Below are 27,104 nucleotides of genomic sequence, written 5' to 3'. Positions count from 1 at the left end.
CTGGTGGGATGTGTCCCACACATTAGTGGCATCTGTAGCTATTTGTATCTGCAAGCCCTGGAGAACCCATGCTTTACAATAAAGACCAGCTCATGCCGAGAGCTTGTGAGCCATTTCTTGGCCAGGGTTCCTGTCACTGTGACTGGACCCAGAGATAATGCCTTGCCCTGCCTGTCAGTTCTCATGAGCATCCTTATTCCCAACTGCTGGATGGACATTGAGGCATCACCTTTCCTGCCCTGAGGCTTCCAGTCTGCCGGGTTTAATTCAGTGCCCTGTCTTGAGTAACCTGTGTAACCTGTCTGAGCTGACTGCCTGGCTCCAAATGAGTTCTCTGCTTCATTCTCCACGTGTGAGCTTCACTGAGTTTGCGTCCATTCTAAATGGCCTGAGTACAACTCTAATGTAAGCTCAGGATTATCCCAGTCCCAGTTTCTCTCTGCGACCTGTGACTGTCCACAACCCCATAGCTGCCTCCGCCACACCAATGCCACCATGACCTTGCCCTTTAGCCCCTGGTGTGCACTTGCCAGTAGGGGATTCCTCCTGAATAGAGGGTTTGCAGGGAATTCCTTTTCTGTCCTTAAGACTGAACTTCTAGGAGGTGGACTTGGGTCAGGGGGCTGGGGTGTAATGGACAGCAGTGTGAAATGAGCAGGCACTATCAGATGCTGAGGCAGGATTTGCAAAATAAATTGGAAAACTAGAACTTCAAGCAAAGGTAAAAAAAAAAAGGTTCTCAAGTTCTCTAGAAATTCCATTTTCAAGCATCTTTGGGCCAATACTCCCTCCTTTAATTGGTACCTGTCTCTCACACGCCTCACCTCGGTACTGGCTGTGTCTGCCCATGTGGTTATGTAATGTCTTGATCAGGGTACAGGATATCAGGTTGGATGTCTGTCCACTGCAGTAATGCCAAGATCAAATTAGTAATTTTGAAATTTGATGGTGCTTAACAATAAGAAAATTGGCCTTTTTCAGCAGCGTTACCTTGGCTATTTTAATGATGACATTTTTCTGTTCCAGTGGTTGGCACTTAGCTTGGCACTCAACCAACAGGTGGTCCATCTAGATCGTGTCTACCTGACACAGAATCAAGAATTTCTGTTCATGCATTTGTCTGTATTAATGACCAATTTGTGCCCAGTCAATTGGATTAGATAAGTGGGATAGATCTAATTAGTCAACTCATTTTCTTTCTCCTTTAAAGGACAAAAAAAAAATTTAAAAAAATCATATACAACCTATTCTCCCAAAGATACTACTGTCTATGGTGGGCTTAACTTCGTAAAAGTCAGAAAGAGAATTCAAGGTGATCTAAATGATACTAGACACAAGAGCCATCATCGAAAGCTAGGAAACAGAGGTATGAGAAACAGTTTATATTAACATAGAACACTAGTTAATATAAACTATAAGCCAAGAAAATGTCACATCTATGTGTAATGCACTCACAACAGGCCTCCTATTTTAATAGGGAAATGTATTTTTATAGGTTAATTCATGGTGGTTTTGAATAAAATTTCAATAAATTCCAACCAAAGAGAAAATGTATTGGTGATGTATATAATCTGCACGTGAATATCTGGGAGTGGCTGCATGATTATCTTTGGCATTCATCTGCACACTCTTCATTAGTACCTTTCTCAGGAAGAGCTAACCCCAGTGTGCATTTATTCTAGCTGTAAAGAAGTGATGTCTTTCAGTAAAAAGCATGTAATAACCGGTGATATTCGTGCCTCTTGTAGTCTCACCTTCATTTCACAAATGTTTCAGTTTGGGGCAATAAACCTGCATAATTGGAACAGAATTCTAAAACCATGTCTATGTAAAGTAATAGAACTATGCTTGAACTGTTCTGACTGTCACCTCTCACAGGGCTGTTAGGCAAATAGGATTTATTACTTATGCTAATTTCAACCATAGTTAAGGCCTGCTGGTTATTTGGAGCTTTGGGTGTTGAGGGGCTTTCTGGGGCTCCGACTGGTCTCAGTGGGAAAGGGTTCCACAATTGATTAGTGATGTCTGGCATGGGCACAGGAGGGGAGAGCTGTAGTATTTAACATTGTTCTAGTCACAAGGAATGACTGCAATATTATGCAGAGAAATCACATTCTGTAGACCCAGCTAAATGTGTCAGTTGAAAGTGATTCAGTCCAAGCTTGTCTAGGAAACACACAACTAAAATTAGTTGTTTGTGACTCAACACATGTTTGGGGATGCAGAACTGCTTTATATATGTCAGGAAGGGAAAAGAAAACCCCACAAAACTTTCAATCATTTGATGATGTAATACAATCTTACTCTTAGGATAGTCAGTTGATAACCAGATCAGTTCCAAGCAGTAGGATTATAAATTCTGAAGTTAAAAGTATAAAAGTGCACAGATACTCAACAATCATTGCTATTAATGCTGCTGCATCAGATGTGAAGAAAACCACATTTGATAGTCCTATGTGACCACAATAGGAAAACAGCCCCTTAAGGAGTGATATTTTTCAACAAGTTGCTAAGACATTGAGTTAACACGTGGCCCACATACTAGAACCTTCAATTGAGTTTCCAGAATGTCTCCCGAAGTGGATTGAATCTGCAAACCTGTCCTCCTGGTAGTGTAGTTCATGACCTAATGGAAAGAATCCATATCCCAGGGAGCAGCTGGACATTCAGCAAGGAGGGAAAAAACATTTCTCTCTGAAGAGAGATGCTTTTTACTCCCAATCTCTGGGGTGTGGTAGAGGGAGACAGTTCCATGAGGCCCTAAATAGTATTCCATATTGCAAATCAGAAAGCATAATTTATTTATGTTTGCATTTTAGCATCTACATAATGACTAGCACATAGTGGGGGCCTGAATAACTGATTGACAAAATAAATAAAAAGGAATGAATACATTGATGAAGAGTTGAGTTAATTCTAGGCCAGGCTAGTTCTAGAGATAATTTGAGGTCATCCTTGCCTTCACGTGTATGGCTGACTAGTTACAGAAAAAGAGTCCAGAGGATGTGAATTTTTCTGCACCCATCCAATTCTGAAATGCCACAATTCCAGAGTTCTAATTATGCATGATGCAAACTTCCTGTAACTCCATCACTAGGTAGAGAATGCCAGGGAGAGACATTCCCTTTCCTAGGCTTCCTATTTGGAATCTCTCTCAGCTCACAAGAGCAAAGTGTGTTGAGTTTTGAAAAGGGCATGGAATGGAATGATCATCTCCGGGATAACCTAAGTTGGAATTCTCTAACTTCTTCTCGGTGAGAGACAGTGACAAATGTGACCCCTCCTCCTTTCTTCTTGATTGGCATGTAAGTTTGCATAATATTTTATAGAGATCACACAACCACTCCACTTAGCAGGCATTATGGGTTGAATTGTGTCCCTCTACAAAAAATTAATATGTTGAAGTCCTAACCCCTAGCACCCCAGAATGTGATTTTATTTAAAGATAGGATATTCATCGAGGTAATCAAGGTAAAATGAAGCCATTAGGGTGGCCCTAATCCAATAAGACTATGTTCTTATAAAAAGAAGGGAATTTGGAGACAGACACACAGGGAGAATGCCATTTGGACATGAAGCCAGCCATCTAGAAGCCAAGAAGAGACGCCTGGAACAGATTCTCCCTCACAGCCTTCAGAAGGAACCAACTGTGCCAGCACCCTAATTTTGGACTACCAGTATCCAGAACTGTAAGACAATAAGTTCAGTTGTTTAAGGCTTTCAGTTTGTGGTACTTTGTTTGGATAATGCTAGGAAGCTAATATAGTTAACCAAAACTATATTATAGTTCTTGGTTAATATAGTTAACCAAAAATAGCCTCAGACATCTTTGTGGTCAGAAGTTGCTATCAATACAATATGGTACATTTCTGTCTAGAGTCTATGCTATGATATGTGTTTTGTTTCTGCTATCTATTGTATTGTAACAAATCATTATAACACATTGATGGCTTAAAACATCTAAAATGACAATGATCTATTACTTCTCATGATTCTGTGATTTGGCTGGGGCTTAGCTGAATGGTTCTTCTGCTCACACTGGCCTAAATCTCATGCTGCTTTTACTCAGGAGTTTGGTTGGGAACAAGATGCTCAAGATGATGTCTCCTTTTCCAAGATCTCTTCTCATGAGGCCTGCCAACCTTCGTCTTTCTAGGTAACCCAAGCTCCTTATAGGGTAGCTAGAACCCAGGAATGCAAAAGCAGAAGTCACCAGGCCTCTAGGGGCAGAGGCCTACCCCTAGAAGGGGTAGGCCTGGATCTGGCACAGCATCACTTCTGCTACATTCTATTAGTCAAGCAAGTCACAAGGCCCAGCCTAGACTCAAAGAGAAGACAAACAGCCTTCACCTCTTGTTGGGAGGAGACCATGATTAATCCACCACAAGGATGCTGTTTGTTCCCCTGACCTCACCTGTGCTCCTACCCTTCCTAAGGCTGTTTTCCCCATGCCATACAACTGAGTACATCTACAGGATCTGTCTGAGATAGAAAGTCTGGCAGTGGCTTGAGGTGTCCTGCTCTCAATCTTTGGTGTATAATTGACTATGGCTTCTGGCCCCATGTTACTCTTCAAGTCTCCTTTGCTGTCAATCACACAAGGGAACCAATGTCCAAGTTGAAGCTCTCCACTCCCCTCCGCAACATTGACTTAATCTTTTGGACAAGGCTTCTGTCTAGGTCCCAGATCTCAGCTCCCTGTCATCACACTGCCAACACTCCATGTCTCTACCACAACTGGGGGCTTGCTCTGACCGTGCTTGGTGACAGAGTACAACTGCCCAGAGTACAACCATGCACTGTGCTGGTTCTATTGATAATTGCCTAGATTTCCAAATCTTTTCTGTCTATAGTATTCTTCCCATTGGAAAAGATACTATGTTTCTGATAATTTTCAAAACTATGGTTAAGACTGATGTGCTCTTTGGACCCTGTGTCTGGTATGCTTGATTGTACCTTTGGAATAATCTTAACAGCTGGTCATTTCTCCTCTGACTTTGTCACATCCTGATGTGGGTTTTCATGCCAAGAATGGACTCACCTATATCTGCATCTTCTCCCAACTGCTTTTGGAGATCTAGAGGTGCTTGGCCTAAATCCTATGTTTAGAGGCACCTTGATGACATCAGCTAGGAATGGCCACTTGTCATATCTCTCACGTGTTGACCTGTGCTGCTCCTTCCATCCTCAGCTCCAGCCCTCACCTGCTATGAACAGGAGCAAGGGACATGTGGGGTCATGCGGGGGGTGGGGGGGAACTACTTCTTCTAGCTTAAACTCTTGCACTTTATTAACCGTGAGGTTGATTGTTTCAGTTAGGACACTTTTGGCTACAGATGGAAACTCTGGTGAATAGGAGCTTAATTAAAGTATGGATGTATTGGCTCACATCACAGAGAAGTAGAGATATAGGCAGACTTCAGATGAAGCTAGATTCAAGGTTCCCCTGATGCTAATGGGACTGGGTTTCTCTCCTCTTGCCTTAGCCTAGTGTCATCCTGGATCCTTTCTTGGGCTTTTTGTGGGGTTCCCAATAACACTGGGCCCACCATTCATAGGGTAAGACAGCTGGCACAGTGCCATTCTTGCCTCTTCCCAGGGGAGAGAGTTATCATCTTTCTCAGTCCTGTCCACACAAGTCCTGGGGCTCATCTGACTGGATGGGTTTCTGCCACTGGTTTGCTCTGAATGTCCAGGTTAAACAATTAAGATGGTTGTTTGGCTCAAATCTGGGTCATATGAAACCCCATGAAGACCCCATGGAATGAGAATGGATGGTAAATCTCTGACCAATGATCAGGGACTGTGGCTGGAAGGAAGGGGAAAGACTGTTGGGAAGCAGGGTAGAATACATGTCTACCATATTGATAGAAATAGCATCTTGGATGACACATTCCCAGAATGCTTAAAAGGCTGGACTAATGGGCTTGAATTTGTAAAATAAACTAAAATATGTATGAAGTGTTTCACATGAATGCAAAAAGTCATCCTAATATGAAAAATACTCTAGTCAACTATAAGCTCAGTATGAGCCACTAAATTGATTTGCCTATCAGCAACATTAACAAAAGCTAATGTACTCTAATTTTCTATCTATTAGAATTATTTAATATTGGATTCAGTGGCCTTAGGAGATAGTTTCTAACTGTGACTAGATATGATAAACCAAAAGCCATATAATCATGTATAGGGATGCCATGGTGGGAACCTGGGGCTCATGGACTCATTCATTCATTCACGTATTCATTCAACACATATATACTGAATGCCTGTGGTGCAGGCTCAGATCTCTCCCAGCAGATACTGAGACAAAATGTAGCATGCAAACTATTCTTTAAGGGTCATCACCAATGGAAATGGGGAAGGAAGCAAGATTGGACAGATGCGATACAGGTCCAGCAAAGCCTTGACCCTAGGGTGCTCTAGAACTTCAGAGGAAATAGTGCCCATCTTATTATTGTATTAGGCTGAAATGGCTGGACCTTGACACCTTGAATTTGATTAGTCATTGGATGTGGGCCCCCTGGGGAAGGAAGACTATGGTTCCAGGGGAGGCAACTTTCTGCAGCTGAGACAGACCCTAAAGGAGCTGACAGTTGGAGACGAGTCCTTCCAGGTCCACCAAAGCACTGTTCCAGGCATTCAGAATACAGCAATCAACACAACAGACACAAAATTCAAGCAAGACTGAGCATTCTAGTAGAAGAACAGAATAGAATTTTTAAATGCCTGAATGAATGTGTATGAGTTAGAGATAAATGCCATGCTGGAAAATTCATCATGATAAGGTGAAGGTAGAACACGATGGAAGAGGAAATGGTGGGTAGTGGTATGATGGTTGTGCTATTTTCATCAGTGATTCTTAAGTAGAAATCTACAGAAGTGAGAGAAATAACTCTACATACATTTGGGGATAAGATCTCCAGACAGAGAGCACAGCAAATACCAAGGCCTTGAGGAACACAAGGACACCGGCATAGCTGAGGGGAGGGAGTATGGGGAGAGTGGCAGGAGATGAGCTTAGAAGGACAGCAGGCGAGCAGGTCATGCCAGGCCATGGCCCAAGTTCATACTTGAGGTTCATGGTAAAGACATACTGTGAAGTGGCAATAGAGGTAACTTCTTAGAGGCACTCCCTTTACTTAACTGCTCATTTATAGAGGAGTGAACTGAACCCCATGGAAGTTATATGATTAGTACAAAATTGCATAGCTAGGTAGAAGCCCTAGAGAAATTCAGAATTGAGACAGACAATGCATGATGTATTTATTAGGATGCCATTGGCTACATGAAAGAGAAACTTTGGATTCAGACAGGCTTCAATAAAAGGAAACTTAATTATCTCACGTTACTGGAAGACCAGAGATGGGAAGGCCCTGAGCATACCTCTTTGAGTGGCCCAATGATGTTCTGTCCATCTTTTCAGCTGGCACCCTCAGTGTATCAGTCAGGGTGGGCTAGGATACGCTGCAATAATAGGCCTCAATTCCAGTGGCTTTAAAAAGCAGATACATAGAGAGATGGATAGATATTAATAGATAGAGATATAGACAGATATTTATAGATAGAAATATTTATTTTTTATATTTATATCTCTATGTACTATCTATCTATCTATCTACCTATCTATCTATATTTACTCATGCTACATGCCCATCGTGGGACACTATTTTTATTAGCTATCAGGCATTCCTCACTATAGTCACCTAAGTACTCACACTGACAAAACCACTCCCATATAGAACATCGCTGATCACCATGCCAGAAGAAAATGAAAATTCTAGAGTGTCTTGCAGCAGCAATTAGATGCTCTGTTTCAAAAATAACACACATCATTTCTGCTCACAACTCATTGACTGATACTAGTCACTTTCCCCTCCTACTCACAAGTGGGCTAGGAATTGCAATTCTACTACATGCCTGGGAGGCAGAGATATTTGGTAAGCAGTGCTAACAACTATAAAATTGAGGCCGGATGCGGTGGCTCAAGCCTGTAATCCCAACACTTTGGGAGGCCAAGGCGGGTGGATCACCTGAGATCAGGAGTTCAAGACCAGCCTAGCCAATATGGTGAAACCCCGTCTCTACTAAAAATGCAAAACTTAGCCAGGCGCGGTGGCTGGTGTCTGCAATCCCAGCTACTAGGGAGGCTGAGGCAAGAGAATCGCCTGAACCTGGGAGGCGGAGGTTGCAGTGAGCTGAGATCACGCCACTGCATTCCAGCCTGAGCAACAGAGTAAGACCTTGTCTCAAGAAAAAAAAGAAAAGAAGATCAACTTCAACTCTTAGCTGGTGCCCCAACCCCAAGGTAACAACATCCAGAGAAATAACACCAAAAAAAGAAGAAGAAAGAAGAAAGAAGGAAGGAGAAGGAGAAGAAGAGAAGGAGAAGGAGGAGGAGAAGGAGAAGGAGGAGGAGAAGGAGAAGGAGGAGGAGAAGGAGAAGGAGAAGGAGGAGAAGAAAGAAAAAGAAAAGAAGAAGAAGAAGAAGAAGAAGAAAAGAAGAAGAAGAAGAAGAAGAAGAAGAAAGAATTATCACTATTTTTAAGAGCAAGAAAATTTCCCCAGAAACCCCCTGCAAACTTCTCTCACTTAGTATTGGCTAGAACTGGATCATATGTCCCTTCTTAATCCCTGTGAAGGGGAAAAAGATTTATTATGTCTAGCTCAACCCAATCAGCATTTGCCTTCTACAACCAGGGACTGGGTCACTCTCCCCTGAACCTCAGGACTGTCTGAAGTTGGTGGAGGTGTTGGAAGAGATGATTCTTCTCTGGTACTTTTTATTGAGTCAAATCCACAAAGAAAGAGCACTTTAATACTGTCAACAATTCAGGCACTCAAACTAGAAGGAGAAAAGAGAAATGTATGGTGGTAACCAAGCAACCTTTTCTACTACAAAGGGCAAACCAGGAGGGCTGGAAATGTCAATAAGAAATACAGTGTACTGCACCAAGAGTTGGGATATATAACCCCTAAGATCTTACACAACCCTGAGATGCTGTTATTTCCAGGAGTGTTGATGCCACCACTTATGAGCACAGGGGTTCAGGATACATTTATAGGTGGTGGTGGTCTGAGAAACCAAATCAGTTTCCCCTACTTAATGCCGCTGAACAAATCATTAGAGTCTGATGTGAGGAGGACACATTTCTCCTATCCATCATTAAGGGGCTCTCAGACATGGAAAAGCAAATTCTGGAATAATGAAGGGATGGTGAAGGCTTATGGAAGAGACAAAGAAGGGAATAGCTTAGAAATTGCACAGAGTGTAAAGGTAAATATATAAGGCTGTTGTCTTCAAATATGTTCTTATGATTCCCAAATGTATATGCCTGTCTTATCTTCTCTTCTGAGCTTGCAATTCTTGTGCAGGACAGCTCCACTTAGTTCTCTCAAAGGAACCACAACACGACTATTGCTAACTCTGTCCTGAACCTGCTTATTCAGCCATGCTTATTTCCACTGTGGGCATCAACTCCCAGTAATCTACTGCATCCCTTCATCACTTTTTACCTGTATTATCAGGACAGCTTCCAAATTGCTTTTCCTGCGTCCAGTCCAGTGTTCCCTACTCCATTTGACTCAGAGATCCAGCAAACATGTAAAACTGACAGTGTCTTCTCCTGATTAAAACCCACCAACAGTTCCACAGCAATTGTAGAATAAATTCAAGTTCTTTGCAAGGGAGGATTCAATGCCCTCCTGCTAGCCTTATTTGGAAGACTCCCTCAGGGTTCACGCTAAACTGCTTGCATCCCTGCTCACACACCCTTAACCACTTCCTGTCTTTCTGGTTCTGCTAAGGATGTTCCCTCTGCTGGGAGCCTCCTTCCCCTCTTGCTTGCTGTATTAACTCGTAATCCATTCTTCAAGATTCTGCTCTACCTCATTGAGAAAGCTACATTTGACCCCCATCTGTCCTCTTGCAGGCCTAGGCTGGGTGCCTGTCTTCTGCTCTCAGAGCACCCTGCCTGCCTTTATCATGAGACGTAACCTTGCCATGTGGAAATCATTTGTTTATCTGTCTCCCTAATGGTCTACAAGGTCCCCCTCCTTGAGGAAAGGGACTCTCTTATTCATTCTGCTGGCAGGGAGTAGGCAGTAAACAAATGTTTGTTGGACAGAATCTTTAAGAAGAAGGTGGCAACTGAGAAGTTAAGGGAACGGGAGGAAGTGCAGAGGAAGAGGGAGGGAATGGAGACAGTAGCAAGTGGGGAGCTGCGGGGATAGTCTGTGCACCGCCCCCCACCCCCCCACCCCAGCCCCTAGTCAATATCAGGATCTCCCTCTTGTGTCTTGGAGTCTGAGTTCGAGCTCTAATATATCCATTCCACGGTTCCCAAAAGAGGAACTCTTCTGTTCCTGGATAGGGATCCCTTGTTTGGGTCACACATGAGTGGGACTGAACAGAAAGTCTCAGGGAAAATTCTCTACCGCCCTCGCTCTGACAGCCTGTTCCCTGCCTTCAGTTCCCTGCCTTCAACCAAAGCACGCTGGTCACGCAGGCAGAATCTTGGCCTTGGCCATCGCTTTTTGTTCTCAGTTCCCCCTACCTCCTCCAAGGACACATGCCAAGGATGGTACTATGATTCTCTTTTGGGATGGCCTCGTAGCTGTGAAAGTTAGACTCAGGCCTCCTTTCCACAGACCCAGACACGCAACTACCCCGGAAAGCACCCCCGCCCTGCACCCCCATCCTCCTCACCTCCCATAGGAGCTGCAGCACAGAGATTTCAACACAGGGGTTACAAAGCTGAGTCTCAGAGGTTCAGACAGCTTTCTAATGGCCTCGAGGCTCCGCGGGGGAAAAAAAAAAGTATAGCAAAGAGTTGCCATCCAGTCCTGGGGCTGTCTAGCGCCTTTATGCGTAGTGGGTACGGGGTTGGGGAAAGAGTGACCAAGGGGAAGAGAGTGTAGGCTCAGCTCACGGGTCGCCCAACAGCCTCAGACAAGCCAATTGACCCCTGGACTCAGTTTGGGAACCTGTAGCAATGGGTTTGACCTCTTCTCCTGGCTGCGAGTATCACCACTAGGGAGAGGCAAAGGCTTGCAGAAACCCCAACTCCCGCTCTGGCAGCGCGCTGCCCCGGGCTCCGGTAGGGTGAGGACTGGTCGCGAAGGCTAGAGAAGGCAATGGCAGGGGAGGTCAGTCCCTGCCGCGGGCCGGCTGCAGAGCGGACGTTCCGCCCTGCTCCCGGCCCCCTCTTCGCCCGCCGGGTTCGCCGTGTTGATTAACTGCCGTCCGGAGCTTTCGTGACGCGGAGCTTCAACTGCTGCGATCCGGAAGAAGCGAAAAGGAGTCCCCCCCCGCCCCGCACCCTGAGCGCCCGGGCGTGCAAACGTGGGTGGCGGAGAGCGGCTGCCCTCCCCTCCCCTGTCCCCCCTCCCCTCGCGGCGCTCCCGTGTGTGCGGGTGTGTGAGTGCGTGTGTCTCCCTCGCTCACTCTCGCACACGTTCCGGCACTAGTGCAGGCGGCGAGCCGGCGGCTCTCCGCTCGCTCGCTCCGGCAGCTGCGTTCCCGCCTCGCCCCGGCGCCGCCGCCGCCGCCGCCGCCGCCGCCGCCGCCTCTGCAGTCGCAGCCGGGCATGGTGAGTGAGTGAGGTCCAGCCGCCGCGCGCTCTCCCGGCTCGCCGCCGGACCCCAGCCTCAACCGGCTCCGTCCCAGGGAGCCAGCCTGCGGCGGGAGCGCGCTGCGGGGCCGGGCGGCTGGGGGACCCGGGCGGCCGAGCTGCGCCTGGAGGGGCGGCCCGTGCGCTCTCGGTTCCAGGCGCGCAGGGCCGCGGGACCCCGTCTTGGGAGCGGGCTCTACGCCCCTCCCGGCTCCGAGTCTCTCTCCTCGAGGGCTGCGCACACTCTCCCCGCCCGCCTGCCCGCGGTTCCCCTCCTGCTCCCGGAGCGCCAGTCGCCCCACCCCGTGACCGGCTCCCCGTCTTGTCCCGCAGGACCCGCCCGGACGGGACCACGCCGCCGCCGCCGCCGCCGCCCGGAGCCGCGCTTCGGGTCCTGCCTGAGCCGAGCCGCGCGCGGGGCCGCAGTCACCGCCGGCGGGGGATGGGGCTGCCCAGGAGGCGCGCCGAGCCCGCAGGGGGAGCGCGGAGCCGGCGCGCAGCCTGAGAGCCCGAGCAGCCCGCGCCGGGCCGGTCCGTGCGCACCGCGCGCCGCCGCCGCCGCCACTGCCGCCCGCGCCTCGATGGCGCCATCGCCCCGGAGCCGCTGACCGCTCAGCGCCTCCAGCCCGGCCCGCGCGGCGGGTCCTCCGAGCCCGGCCCGCCGGGGGAGCGGCCTGCCGCGGAAGCCTCCCCGCGCCCTCCCGCCCGGCCCCGCCATGGCGCTGCGGCGCCTCCTGCTGCTGCTGCTGCTCTCGCTGGAGTCCCTGGACCTGCTGCCCAGCGCCCACGGAGCCCGCGGCCGCGCCACCAACCGGACCCTGAGTGCAGGCGGCGCTGCCGTCGGGGGCCGGAGGGCCGGGGGCGCCCTGGCACGGGGCGGCCGCGAGCTGAACGGCACCGCCCGGGCGCCCGGAATCCCGGAGGCGGGAAGCCGGCGGGGGCAGCCCGCGGCGGCTGTGGCGGCGGCGGCCAGCGCGGCCGTCACCTACGAGACGTGCTGGGGCTACTACGACGTGAGCGGCCAGTACGACAAGGAGTTCGAGTGTAACAACAGCGAGAGCGGCTACCTGTACTGCTGCGGTACCTGCTACTACCGCTTCTGCTGCAAGAAGCGCCACGAGAAGCTGGACCAGCGCCAGTGCACCAACTACCAGAGCCCGGTGTGGGTACAGACGCCCAGCACCAAGGTGGTGTCGCCGGGGCCCGAGAACAAGTACGACCCGGAGAAGGACAAGACCAACTTCACCGTCTACATCACCTGCGGGGTGATCGCCTTCGTCATCGTGGCCGGCGTCTTCGCCAAGGTCTCCTACGACAAGGCCCACCGCCCTCCACGGGAGATGAACATCCACAGGTGAGAGCGCCGCGTGCCGCGCGCCCCGGTCTCCCCGCAGCCTCACCCTCTCAGCTTGCTTCCCCTGTCCTCTTCACTCTCGGCATCATCACACCTCCCCAGGCCCTCTAGTCATTTCCACCATCGCTCCTTTTGCATGCAATAAATCAGGGTCTTCTTGTGCCCCCTCCTCCATTTCTTCAGAACCGGGAATGCATGCTTTGGTGGTAGGGGGATTTACAAGGCAGAGTAAGAATTGGTTGAGTGCATGAAGTTCCAAGTGTAAGAATGTTACGAATTCTGTAATCGTGGATGAGGATCCAGGGTTCTGCTTTCCTGGCATGAGGGCACTTTGGTGTAGGTTCTTAATGGCATTTAGTTTTTTGAGTCAAATCAGAGTGTCATCTTCAATATAGGAAACTGACCAATGTTGGAACCTTACTGAAAGCGGTACCAAGTGGCTTAGTGTCAACTGAGATGTTCTCGTACATTAGGAATTGGGGTTTTATAGAAAGGATGCCTCCTGCCGGAAGTAGGGATAAAGATTTCTCCATTCCATGTTGACCAAGCACAGATGGTGTCTCCTCATTGCATCCTGCGGAGTGGGATGTTTATCTTTCCTGCTGAGACTAGAGGACTCGTTCTTTGAAACCCTGTAGGCAGAACTCTGAGTTAACAGTACTCGCCTGTGTTAAACCTGGTGGGGCATCTTTCACTGCTTACGTTCGAGAGACAGTGGGAGCTGCCTCCTACCAAAACTTACGCCAAGAGCTCAAACTATGGCAGTCCCTGGTTGCACGCTGAATGCTGCCCCGACGCACCATCTTGCCCCCCCCAGTGAGCCCTTGGGGAAGTCAAAGCCAAGGGGATGACAGAAACCCAGCCTCCCCTTAGAACTCTAGGAATGACACACCCAGAGGATGCAGAGTTAGCTTGGCTTCCTGTCCCCTCATGTTGATGGATGGCTGGACATGGTGCAAAAGAGTCCTCTCAGGGAACAAACCCTGCCCCGGGAGATGCCTCCATTTCTGGTGCATGGTGTGGGCACTGCCCTAGTCACCATGAGCACCCCCCAGACCACTGCTTGTCAGTCAGTCCTGCAGGCCCCCACACTGACCCATTCACCTTGAGCTCTTCTCTGCGTCCTGCTTGTTATCCTTACCACCTGAAAACCGCCTTCCTCGCTGCTGTGCACATTAATCACCCCTGCCTTGCTGAAGAGAGAGAAAGGCAGATAGAAATTTCTAGGCATGTTAAAAGAGCTGATTTTTTTTTTCTGCTTGATACTGTGGGTGTTGAGAGAAATGATACTCCCTGGAAGGTTTTATTGAGTCAAATCCACAAAGGGTGGGTACCTCAAACTCGCGTGCTGGAATTGGAGTGATTCCAAAAGGAGACCCTTTTATAAGGCTCTGTCACCCTGAGGTGCCTCCACCCTGTCTTCCACCTGCACCTCATGTCTCAGATAGTGCAGTAAGTATCCTCTTGTGTGAGAAACAGCCTGTGGTCAGTCTTGGCTCTCAAATGCAGAAGACAAGTGGGACGGTGAGCAAAATAAAGGCAAGAGACAGTTTCTTTTGCATCTTGTCTGGCAAAGAATTTTCTGTCTCGGCTCAGTGTGGAAAGAAAAGAAGGAATTGCCCGTGGGCAGGTGCTGTCCTGAAGCAGATGTGCTGGTCCTTATCATCCTTACACCTCTGCCTCAAGACTTGGAGGCTTGTCTCCTTTTCCCCTTCCCCTGTGGCCTTGGCCTCTCATTAAACCTTCTGCTCTGACCACAGCCGCTTGCTCGTTGATTCCTACACATCTTTCTTTAAGTTACTTTCTTTCTGAGTCATTGTTCTCTGTACTCAGGGAAAACTGCCTGCTGCCCTGACCCTTCCACCTCACACAGAGTTTATTCGTCATCGCCTGGGATGATACAGAGGGCGGTGTCCTCAAATGCTGGCAGCAGGCATCTTTGGATGCTGGCATTGGCACGTGACCCTGGAGAGGTCACTGTCCCTCTTGGTGTTTTCTCCCCTTCCCACCACCCTGATGCCCCTTACGCCAAACTAGGGTGAAAGTGATTACAGCATTGGGGCAGCTTCTCTCTGGGGTTGGGGAAGCAGAGTAACCACGGGAAGGGAGATGAATTTCAGGCCTCAGAGCATTATGCAAATATGGGATGTTTCCCCCTCAAGTTCACCTCCTGATTTTATTCAGTTCACAGCCTCTCTTCCAGCAGCTGCAGTCTTGCCTGATCAGTGCTTTGGAAACCATCATATCCGCGCCTGTTGGGTAGGGGACAATGCCTGTCTGTGTGTGTGGTGGGGCGGCAGGGGGACAGAGCATGGGCGATCCATCTACGACACTCCATGAATGACCTTGGGCAGGTCAGGGAAACTTATTTTTCAGTTCTGGGTAACTGAAGCACAATGTCCCAACTCAGCTTCTTGCTTCCGGGGCATGTCAGGGTGAGTGTGCAAGTTGATCTCAGACTCCTGGGGGTGAGTGTGACTACACCACTCTTCTCACTTTGCTCACACCCCAGAGACCACCGTTTGCCATTCTGGGGAGTATTTTTGTGTAGACTGTCTTGTTGGGCAATCAAGGTAGGGAAAAGGAGGGAGTGATAGAGAAAGAGAAATATTCACACCGTAATGAGTTTTCCTTAGGGAAAGTGGGGAGGAGAAAGAATGTACACTCTCGAGAGGTCAAGAGAGGAGGCGGATATGCATGCAGTTACATATTCCTTGAAATAGCTCAGCAAAGATGTTTCCTTTCTGAACAAGAAAGACACCGGTTTCAGTGTGTGCTTCCCCCTGAAGATGATAGGTGGGCAGGCAGGGGCTGAGTCTGAGGGAGTTTCAGTGAGAACAGCCTCATTGGAGAGGGACGTTTATGGGAGTGTGAGCAGGGGTGAAGGGAAGGGATGGGCCATCTGCATCTGCCTTAGTGCTCCCAGGCTGGACAGCCCTCCGCCTGCCCATGCACACACATTCCTTAGGGCAGGACTTCCTTTCATCTCTCTACTCCTTCAGGGAGGAAGAGATTTCATCATTTCCAGAAGTGACTAGACCTTGCTATCGTGTTTCTGAGTGAGAAATCAGTGTCTGTGGGGGAAACCGTCAGCTCTCTTGTGATTCTAATAGATGAGTACCAAGTCCGACTCAGCTAGCTGGACTCCGTGGAGGAGGAAGAGATGGGCACAGGATTGAAAGGCAGAGCTGGGTGCTGGATGTGGCCAGAGAGCCCCAGGGCAGCCGTGCCTGCCTTTCCCAACCGGAAGCCCAATTCCTACCAGGATCTCCACTTCACTTTTCCCTTCTTCCAAACTGCCCAGGCTAAGGCTCAAGCTGCAGCCATCCACAGATTTTGCTATTTCCTGACTGACTTCCGCACAGCTCCCCTGAGGGGCTTTTTGTTCTGGGAGGGCCGCCAAGGGCATGGGCTGCACCCAGGAAACCGCCTGGGAGCCTGGGTCCTTTTTGACATTCATTTTTGTGCTAGCTGTCTCACATCCAAACCTGTTCCTTCCTCCTCACCCCGAGTTGATTCATTAGTGTCTTGGAGATGAGAATCATTCTGAGGGAGGAACTGTGTGGCTTTTTTTAATGGCTAATTAACAGATGGGTCAGGAAGCTATTAGGATGCTGGAGACGCAGTTGGTGAAATCAGAGCTGCCCTGGGTCCTCCCACTGCCTGCACAGGAGCAGAGGGGATCAAAGAATGTGGGCAGGGTTGGGGGGGGATATCTAGGGGGGTGGGAAGAAAAATCCAGGCGGATATCAACAGGAAAAAGTATTAGGAGGTGACCCCTTCATCTTGGGTTGGTTCTCTTGCTTATTTCTAGAAGAAGTCAAGGGAATAGTTTGTTCTACTCTTTCTCCCTCCAGAAATTAATTAGAAACTCAAAGAGCTCTGTTATTTCCTCACAGGCCACATAACTGCAGTGGCAGGGCCCCTTCGCTGGCTGATTTAGTGAGTTCTCTTCCTAGGCTCCTGGGCAACAAATTGTCAAGTCACTGCGTTTTTTGAAGCACTGTGAGCTCACTATAATGAATTGATCTAAATAGAGAGTCGACTTATTTTTCTACTTCAAATATAGAAGGAAAGAAACAAAAAAGCATCTTGCCTTGGACTGAAAGTTTTAGCCTTGCCTTTATTTCTTTTTTCTTTGAGTTAAAAAAAAAAATGCTTCACTGGGTGCAGTGGCTCACGCCTATAATCCCAGCACTTTGGGAGGCCAGAGTGGGTGGATCATGAGGTCAGGAGATTGAGACCATCCTGGCTAACACGATGAAATCCCGTCTCTACTAAAAATACAAAAAGTTAGCCGGGTGTGGTGGCAGGCGCCTGTAGTCCCAGCTACTCGGGAGGCTGAGGCAGGAGAATGGCGTGAACCTGGGAGGCAGAGGTTGTAGTGAGCCAAGATCGCACCACTGCACTCCAGCCTGGGGGCCAGAGCGAGACTCAGTCTCAAAAAATAAAAAGAAAAAATAAATGCTTGTAGGGAAAGAGGAAAATTGTGGAAGAACTGGAGAAGTCTTATGGAGGAAGGGCTAGGGGAAGGATGCTGGGAAGGCAGAAAGAAGCAAAAATAGCAAAAGGAGGAAAGCAATCTGGTGAGAGGTTGATTATTCCCACTGAAGGGACAAAGTGACGTTGCCCTGCCTTCATGTGCCACAGGCTTGGTTTGTCCTGACTCTTGCAGACACACGCAGACATTCACTTAACAAATGAGCCCTGCTCACCTTCCCTGGGCAAGATGTGTTTCATACTACACCATATAAGCTTATAAGACACGTGTTGCCTTTGATATGTGAGGTTAGCAGGGTTCCTTCTTGCTTTAGCAGGGCAGCCATGCAAATACTTTTCAAATTCCCTACACTGTGCAATTCTCCTTGGTCACATTGCTCACTGTCTTCATGTCCCTTCCTGCCCCTCCCCAAGCTCAGAAGGCCTTCACACCCATCCCTTTCTCCCCTCTTACCCTACCCGAGGTGGGGAGCACATTCATTTCTGGGAATCGACTGCTAAGGTACCAAGTTTACCCACTGTTCTAGGCTGCCAAGACACAGCTAGAGAAAAAAGCCTAATTCATTGTTTTCAACTGGTTTTAATGAGAGATCGGCTTGACCGTGCAGTGGATTCAAATCAATTGTGCAGGAAACAGTGGTTAAGACAGCTGAGAAAGTGATCTGATTGAAAGAGGCTAATTCACTAGCTCCAGACGGCCAGTCCTACGGATCCGGAATAAAAGGGAACCACAACAAAAGAAGCTTCATGCTTCCAGTTCCATCGCCTGATTTTCCAGGGGCTGGCAGATTGTATTTAGGTCTTCCCTTTCTAGTTCAATTTCTATAGTCTGCAAGAATTCCTACCACATGCTGGAACTGCCACCGTGCTCCTGGCTATGGGAGGTCACCACCCTCCTTCCCTGCTGCCCTCTCCCCATTCAAACTCCTGTACCATCCATTTTTGAAATTATGGTGAATTTTGTCTTACAATTTTGCTCATAGCCCTTGATGATATATCACCTCTGGAACCACAAAATGATGGTTTCAATTTACAAGCGTGTAAGATGTCTCAGATTGGTTGGTGGTGGTGGGAGGGGTTGTGCTTGGGTGGAATATATGAGGATTTAGACTAAGTACATTTTGTAGTTTCTGTTGTGATTTTTCCCCTCTTTTCTTTACCTTGGGAAACTCCACCCCATTATTTCTTCCTGAGTTACGTTTATGACCTCACCTCTCTGGCGTCTTTCTTTTTTTTTTTTTTTTTTGAGACGGAGTCTTGCTTGGTGGCCCAAGCTGGAGTGCAGTGGCACGATGTCTGCTCACTGCAACTTCCACCTCCCTGGTTCGAGCTATTCTCCTGCCTCAGCCTCCCAAGTAGCTAGGACTACAGGCGCCCGCCACCACACCTGGCTAATTTTTTGTGTTTTTAGTAGAGACAGCGTTTCACCATGTTAGCCAGAATGGTCTCGATCTCCTGACCTCATGCTCTGCCCACCTCTGCCTCCCAAAGTGCTGGGATTACAGGTGTGAGCCACCGAGCCTGGCCTCTAGTGTCTTTCTTTGCAGGTATTGTAGAGAGATAAGAGGCCTGGGTGCAAGGGTTACCAGTGAATCCTCAGAGGGTCTCAGTCCCTTGAACTCAACCCTTGAGCAAGCTTAATTTTAAAACAATTCAGGATACATTGCTAACTCTATAGTTTTTTAATCTCTCGAAGTGAAACCAGAACTTCTGAAAAAGCAGGGTAGTACATTCTATTCTTTTGTCATCTATTACAGAATTATAACATTTTCATTGCAGGCAATTCATTTAATCTAGTTACCTAGTTTTACAAGTGAGGCAACTGAAATTCAGAGAGGCTAGATCACAGTGCCAAGGAGCCCAGCTAGTGGGTGGGTGAGCTTGGAGGTTAAGCCAGGGCGCCTGTGTTCTAGTGCTCAGACTCATCTCATTCAATGAAAATATATTCTGCTTCTTTACTCTTTGCACGTTCCTTAGTTAGTCATCACCAAATAACTTTGGGATCCTTAGAGATGTGAGTTACAGCCTTCTCCTTTCTCTTTCTTTCCTACGTTTCTTTACCCCTCCTGGTTCACTGTTTTCACTGAATGTCTCCACTAAAATGATTTCTGTCGATCTTCCCCGGTCCTTTTGCAGTTTTTTCACGTTCCTTTCTAAAGGGCAATAACCTAATCTAAGCATAATCCTTTTATAAGGTCTGAGTAATGCGGACCATTGAAGAAGGAAAATAACAGCACAACCAAAGAGTTGTGGACTGGGGCAAAAAGTCACCGAATGAAACTGTGGGCAGAAATCTGTCATTAAAAATTCAGGGCCAGGCACAGTGGCTCACGCTTGTAATCCCAGCACTTTGGGAGGCCGAGATGGGCAGATCACGAGGTCAGGAGATCGAGACCATCCTGGCTAACATGGTGAAACCTCGTCCCTACTAAAAATACAAAAAATTAGCCGGGCATGGTGGCGGCGCCTGTAGTCTCAGCTACTGGGGAGGCTGAGGCAGGAGAATGGCGTGAACCTGGGAGGTGGAGCTTGCAGTGAGCTGAGATCGCGCCACTGCACTCCAGCCTGGGCGACAGAGCGAGACTCCGTCTCAAAAAAAAAAAAAAAAAAATTCAGACTGTGAATGCTTTCTCTCTCTCTCCCAGAGATGAGTGGAAATGCTGAATGCTGAGACCTACCGGATCAATGCAGTTCAGCTCTGTGAGAGGCCAGAGACCTCCCGCCATCCAGTGGCCACGTGTGTGTGTGTGTGTGCGCGCGTGTGTGTGGACGTGTGTGTGCGTGTGTATGTGTGTGTGATTTCAGGGTTATCTTCTGGGTTGGCCCCCTGCATAGAATATAGCTCTGTAAGCCACGAAAGCTCATTCATAGGTGCCAATTTTGCCCTTTCTCAGCTCTGGGCCCAGATACTGCAGGCTAATGAAGCTGGAAATCTGGGCTTAATCATTATGTGAAAATAACCTCTGTGGCATGCAGTTTGGGGGTTTTCCCTGTAATGTGCTTGATACTTCCTTTGAAAGAACCTGGTTGTACATACCTTAATGTGTCACCCTTCCAAGCAGTCACCTTGGGAGGCCGCATGCTGATTTTTCTGCAGAAAATGTTTCCACGGTCCCTCTCTTGAAAGTACATTGAGAGCCCATGGCATGTCATTTTGACTTTATATAAGGGTAACATATTTTAATTTTCCTAGGGTTGATTTGATTCTTGTAAGCAATGGTAAGTCATGGGGCTGAGTCTGATGAATGAAATAGGTGATCAGAAATCAAGAGTGCCTCCAGTAATGAGACTTGCTCTCCTAGGAGCCGTGTCAGCTGTCTCTGAAGGCAGGAGCCCAGAAGAGGCGTTTCAGAGAGGAGTGAATGGCAGCTCTGCACAGGAGTGCCTGGCAATCCACGATGATCATTTTGAAGAGGACACTCCTCATGAGGAACGACAATTATTGGCCTTAAGAAAATCAGTTTTATGCTTTATCCGTGTGTCAGGCAGGTGGTGGAGGTCTTAAGAGAGAGGGAGAAAAAGGAGTTGAGTCTGCAGCAAGCATTTCACATGAAACTGCTCAGAAAGGGTGAAAAAGTGCATGTCCCACATTTCTGCATGAGATAGTAGACAGTTAGCTTAATTTAGCTTCCTAGTTTGATACTGAGGGTAAAAGGACCCAGTTTTACGGGATGTATGCAGTGAGGCTCGGGGTCAGAGCCAGCGTGTTCACTGTGCCTTCCCTTCTTTCTATCCCAGGGCTGTCGCCTCTGTACTTCTGCATTCAGACGGGGTCACCAGCTGGGCCAGACTGCCTTAGATGATGTAGAAATATTTGCAAGCCCAGGAAGATAAGGCTGCCAGTGAGCACTGCTGATCAATTCCTAATGTGCATTTATCACCACTCGCTCCACCCCCAAATGTCCATTCAGTGGATGAATTGATCACCGAAATGGAGCGAGGGTGGGGCAGGCTGAGTGTAAAGGCAGGTGACAAGGGTTACCAGACTCAGCGTTTGCAGGCAGGGAAGCCATGGCTGTGCTACCTGGGTAGAATGGCATTCCTTCATCTCAGTCAGGATTTAGGGGTTGGTAAAGGGCTGGGCATTTGTACTGCCCCCATGCATAGGCCGGGGCAGAGCCTCTGGTCTTGTTGACCCTCTAAAGGCCATTGTTGGGCATTCTGGAGGAGTCAGTCTTGCTGTGAGCCTGGGGAGTCCCTCTTAACTCTGCTCACGTGTCAGGACAGTGGGAGCTCTGTGTCCCAGGAGCTTACACAACCCCATCACTCATGCAAGCCCACAAGCCAGAGTTGGAGAGAACTGGAGATCTCGGTGAGATGAAGACCCAAGGAAGTGGAGAGGATGGTAGAGAGATACTCATAAGAGTGCCGGGTCTTGAGGGCTTTATTCTGTACCAGCATCCAGCTTGCACCTAACCTGCATTATCTCACTGCATCCTCCCATCATCCCGTCTGAGTGTAGGGGCCCATGTTGTAGATGAGGAAACCGACTCAGAGAGGCTTAGTAACTTGCCCAAGGTCACACAGCTAGTACATTGCTGGTGCCCTTCTCTCTCTCAAGTCCAGTAGAACAGTTGGGTCTCACCTTCCTGAATGTAATGGAGTCAGTGATACTCAGATTACTTAAGAAAGCAAAGACCTACCTTCCCATGCCCTGGGACTGGTTATCATAGTGAAAGACTGGGAAGATAAGTGACCTACCTATGAGGGCTCTGTGGAACCAGAACGGCGGCCCCCATTTAGATTGCATGCAGGCAGCAAGATCCTCAGGGCAGTGAAAGAGCTCTCTTTCAGGAATATATGATATTGGCTGAGGATAGCAAAGGCAATGCAAAGAAAATATTAAACAAAACAAAACACCCTGATTTTAATTGAGAAAAAAAACTTGACAATATTGAAAGAACCCCTGGGCAATTCTGCATGAGTCAGTGGAGAGCAGTGACGGGAGCTTGGGTAAGGGGCACAGGAGAGAAAAGAGGCGATTTGGGAGGCAGTATGGACCTAGGGATATTTCTAGTTTTAATTACTGAGATGTAGAGCTCACAAACAGCTCCATTTGTCACAACTCTCCCACCCTGCCCCATTTCTAACACCTAGCGTTGTGCATACAAGACACAGCACTTTAGCCAACTTGCTTCTGCTGTTCCCTGTTCTAGTTTTATTCCTTACCTATTTCTACCCTTGTGGCTGTGCTTCCTAATGACTCACTCTTTCCCTGTGATTCTCTGTTTCTGGTTCTCTCAAGTCCCCTGTCCTGAGGGGCACGTGGAAAGGAAGGAATCCTGGGACACTCTAATAGCCTGTGTTTTACTCTCCATCTCCCAACCTGCCACACGCCTCAAGGTCCGGTTGTCACAGGGCGGTGAGCAGCAGCTGAACTCACATTCCCTGGTGTGCAGCTCTTGCCAGGGGCACCTGAGCGGGAAACTCACCTCTGCTTGAGGGTGTGTGAAAATGTATCTCACTAGTCTTCCGCAGGAACCCAGCGTTCCCGCTCCCTGTTTTCATCCTTCTTGTCCCTGCTTGACTCATGCCTACTCCTTGTTAGAAGAGCAAGAGAACACTTGGACCGTCCTTGCCTAAAGCCCCTGTCCCTCTCTCCAGACCCACGGACGCAGGAGCCCCAGTGGGACTCTGGGTGGCTAGAACCTTGGCCCCATTCCCCAGTGTTTGGGAGAAGAGTAGCTGCTTTCTGCAGTCTTCGCAAACACTCTCATTATTCCTTGCTTTTTTGGCATTTGGACTCGTGTACTGTTCCCATTAGCTCCGGCATTAAAGTCTCATTACTCAGGACATCTGTCCTCTGGACATATTCGTTGTTCCCTTAGCCAAATGTCCTCTTCTGGGAAGCGTGTTTTCCACCCAAACAGCCACTTCTCTCTTCCTTCGCCCTTGCTGTTTCAGTGGGAGGAATATGAATTCTGAAAGGCTTGGCGGAGGGAGGGGGTGGCTGTTAATTTGAAGTGGCATCTGAGAGTCCCTTCCAGAGCCCATCCATCCACTCCTTTCTAAGGTCCTGAGAGTATGGATCTTTGCTAGGAGTCAGGCAGGTTGGTGGCCAAACACCACAGGAGCAAAGAAGGGAGTCGCCAGGGGAGTTTTTCCCCCTCAGTCCTAGGATCAGGCTCGGATACAATCACTAGGGAATTCTGACCTTAGTCACTGCTGTTAGAAGGCTTTGACTGAAGGCGAGACTCCTCTTAATCCATCTCCCTGCAGCGACAGGGCATGTGGCTGGTTCAAAAGCTGAGGCTGCTCCAGAACTTGGGGAAGAATCTGGATTCCACCTTCCCTGTTGGACTCATGGTTAGCTGTTTCTGACTTTTTGCTGCATCTTGAGAAACTTGCCTGAAGTTTCCCAGGAATGGTGTCCCATAGTCTTGGGAGACTATTTATGCAATGGGAAACATCAATGTGTTTCAGTGCTCAGATAATCAACAGCCAGCTTCTTACCCACCCTCAAGCATTCGCAAAGAAGAATATCGGGCTTTTGAGCCGAGGATCTCTTACACCTCTCCTTTGCTTTTAAGTCACATCATTAAAATGTTTCTTCGTGTCACTTTTGGTGTTCTGTCCACGGCTGCGTCTTCTCCATCTGTCCTTGTTTTGATTCCTGTTCACTTCTGTCGAGCTGTGTTCCTTCTCCCCTCTCCGTCCGACTTGCCTTCTTGAACTTGTCCTGCCACAACTTCATTAAGCCGCATGGATTTAGATGCCACTAATTCAAAATTTATCCAAATTGGACCTGGGCAAAGTTTTTTTTTTTTTTTCTTTGTCTGATAAAAATCTTTGATGAACAGATTAATAGCTCAAACAAGACTGCAGAGATTTCGCAGGGGACATACACCATGGAGAAGGTTAGATTGTTTACAGGCGGGCTCTTAGTAGACAATTGGCATGTTAATTACAAATCATTCTTATCTATTCATTGAAGTAGCTCTTCGAAGATCAGTTTTATTTTATTTTTTTAATTGAGTTTGAAATCCTGCATTGGCCCGGGAAGCCGTAAAAATGCATTTCCTTTAAAGTGTTTTGGAATTTTTATGTCTGTTTCATTGATAGGGATTAGCCTGCCCTTATTTCTACTGAATTGGTGATGCTTGACTGGAAGCTGCTTTAAATCTCCTTTTCAGTTCCCTCTGGGGGTTCCTGCTAATTTTCCCTCTTCTTGTTTCTTTTCTTTTCTATTTCCCTGAGTTTTTAGAATCCAACTCTCTCTCTTTCGGCTTTGAGAATTTATGTTATAAACTTTGCCACATCCTTGTGCTCGCTTTTCTGCTTCTTGTCACAGTCATAACCAGCTGGGCCTGAGAGGTTATGGATCTGGAGGCAGACTTTGGAAAACTTGTCCGGACTTCGAGCCCTGCCTTGGCTCTCTCTGTGGTTCTCTCTCAGTGGCCTAAGGACTCTCTTGCTTGTGAATCACCATTCCCAACACCACTGTTTGGATTGAGGAGACAGCATCACACCTACTGTAGGAAGTGGTAGGAGGCCCTTAGCCAGCAGCCCTGCTCCTTATAGAAAAGAACTTTGACTTCCTTCTCTTAGTCTGCTTATGTGGCTCTCAAGGGACATCTAGCAAAGCCTTCTTTCACCTTTGGAGGTTGTCATCCATCTTTCCCTGCCTTAGAGCATTTCCTGGGAGCTGAGCTACAAGACAGAGTAATCCCAACTCTGTCACTTTCTGTCTTGATGACCTTGGGTGAGTCCCTTGGCCCCTCTGCTGTGGGATGTGAGCTGTAGTGTTGTGGAAGTGTGTTCTTCTTTGGCCCATTCTGCCCTCAGCACACCTGAAAGATAGATGCTGACACAGTCCACATCTGTACTTACAGGTTCAACAGCTCTGGGATGTGGGAGGAGATGTATTTTCCTTGCATACGCCACTCAGATAAGAATGTTGTCTGCAAGTGGCCTCATGAGGATGCTGCTTTTAGCATCTTCAACTCATAGGATCTCTTGGTGGAAGAGGACTTATGAGGCATTTTAGTGACTCTCCCTTTTGGCACCACCTTCCCCTCCTCTCATGCACAGCAAGTGGCCACCCATGCATCTAGGGCAGGGCTGCCCCTACCTCTGGAGGCAGTTGGTCTATTGTTAGAATGCAATTCTAGTTGATTCTCATGGGGAGCCAAAATTACTTCTTTGGCCTGAGATCCACTTCCTGGAGTAACTCAGAAGGAGCGTATCCTTTCTTTTGCAGGATGGCAAAACATCTGTTTGAAGATGGCATTCAAGGCCCACATTCAGTCTTCCCTTCTCCCTAATAAATAGGCACTCCTAGTTAAGAGTCTGTCCTCATGGGACGTGGGTTCAACTTCACACTGGGGCAGAGGCTGTCCACCCAGAAATGGGGTTATAATTCTATGGTAAAACCCCAAAGGAGATTTCTAAGAGCAACATGTGGATCTCAGTAATTCAGATGCAACTTAAAGATCTGGTTTCTTCTGGGAAGTTCTTTGGTCTGCAGCCCTACACAGCAGCTTTGCTTTGTGGCAGGGATCCATCTCCCATACCACTATGTCAACAGGACAGGAGTGTTTGCCTGTTTTGTTTACACCTGTATTCTAGTGCCTAGAGTAGTGCCTGGCACAGAGTAGGTGCTTAAGAAATATAACTGAATGACAGGCTGAATACATGAGTTAAAGTCAGTAGGAATTAAAGTGGTCTTTTTTGTGTACCCTGCCCTTCTGATATTTGCATTAGTGTGAAGATCCTTGAGTAGGGAAATGACAATAATGTTTCTAATTGTTTTAAAGAAGGAAGAGAAAAATAGAGGAAGGGAGGAGGGAGGAAAGAAGGAAAGAAAAGGAAGAAAGAAAAAGGGAGGGAGGGAGAAAGAATAAATAACTGAATCTTTTACAGAACGTGTTGCCCTGGCCAGTTTGATCTGTTTGCCCTTCTGTGCCCCATTTGACTCCTGATTTCTTTTGCTCAAGCTGTGAATACCTTCATTTGCAGCGGGGCTTCATCTGGATACTTCTTTGCAGGCTAGTGGAAGCAAATCCATGGTGACCTGGCAGGAAGGAACAGACTCTCTTTGCATTTGGCTGTCAAAGTCCAAGTTCAGGATTCAGCAGAAACGGGTGTGTGGTCATATGGATTTCCATCCTTAAGCCTGAGTGGGAAATATGGGGCGTGGATGGTCTCTTCCAGGATGACCCACGGCCACAGCTGTGCTGTGTGGCTCCCCCACCACACCAAGAGTGTTGCCAGTTTGGCATAACTGCACCAGTCCTCTAAGACTCTCCTCTTCTGCCTATGCTTTTGTTGTCGTCCTATAGGCTGAGCCGATGTAGATATTAGGAGGTTGTAGACATTTGGATTTATTTATTAGTCAAATATTTATGTAAGTGCTTAATAGGTGCCAGGCTCCTTGTAAGCCTCATAAGCACTTTACAACTATTACATCATTTAATCTTTATGATAACCCTAAGAGGCAGACATTATTTTTTGCCTCATTATTTTGGTCTTATTTTTTCAATAAGGTCACAGAGCTACAGGACACTTAAGTAGCTTGCTAACAACCGCCAAGTGGCCAGCATTCCAACTTAGGCTTTCTGGCTTGAGAATCTCAGTGTGTGGCCGTTAGGCTGTGCTGCCTACGTGTTGCCTCACTTCCAGGTTTAGGTCTGAGCCCA

At 48.0% G+C, this 27,104-nt stretch overlaps 2 protein-coding genes across 5 annotated transcripts in view; both read left to right on the top strand.

Annotated features, from left to right (window-relative positions):
- The first annotated feature begins 10,866 nt into the window (after positions 1–10,866).
- On the top strand, positions 10,867–12,220 carry LOC134808991 (spidroin-2). The gene is made up of 4 exons (XM_063800071.1): positions 10,867–10,916; positions 10,993–11,099; positions 11,328–11,591; positions 11,946–12,220. Exons 1-4 carry the CDS (start codon positions 10,867–10,869, stop codon positions 12,218–12,220), a joined length of 696 nt encoding a protein of 231 aa, XP_063656141.1.
- The window catches only part of SHISA6 (shisa family member 6), a 324,781-nt gene continuing 309,792 nt past the window's right edge, over positions 12,116–27,104 (top strand). For 3 of the 4 annotated variants that reach the window (XM_054671038.2, XM_054671037.2, XM_054671036.2), the window contains exon 1: positions 12,116–12,966. In XM_054671038.2, coding sequence (XP_054527013.1) covers positions 12,329–12,966 — 638 coding nt within the window. In that variant the 5' untranslated portion in view covers positions 12,116–12,328. The remainder of the gene's footprint in view (positions 12,967–27,104) is intronic. The other variant, XM_063799012.1, reaches the window with a different exon arrangement.

The sequence above is a fragment of the Pan troglodytes genome, chromosome 19 (genome assembly GCF_028858775.2).
Source record: "Pan troglodytes isolate AG18354 chromosome 19, NHGRI_mPanTro3-v2.0_pri, whole genome shotgun sequence".
Classification (NCBI taxonomy): domain Eukaryota; kingdom Metazoa; phylum Chordata; class Mammalia; order Primates; family Hominidae; genus Pan; species Pan troglodytes.
This window is presented reverse-complemented; position numbering and strand designations above follow the sequence as displayed.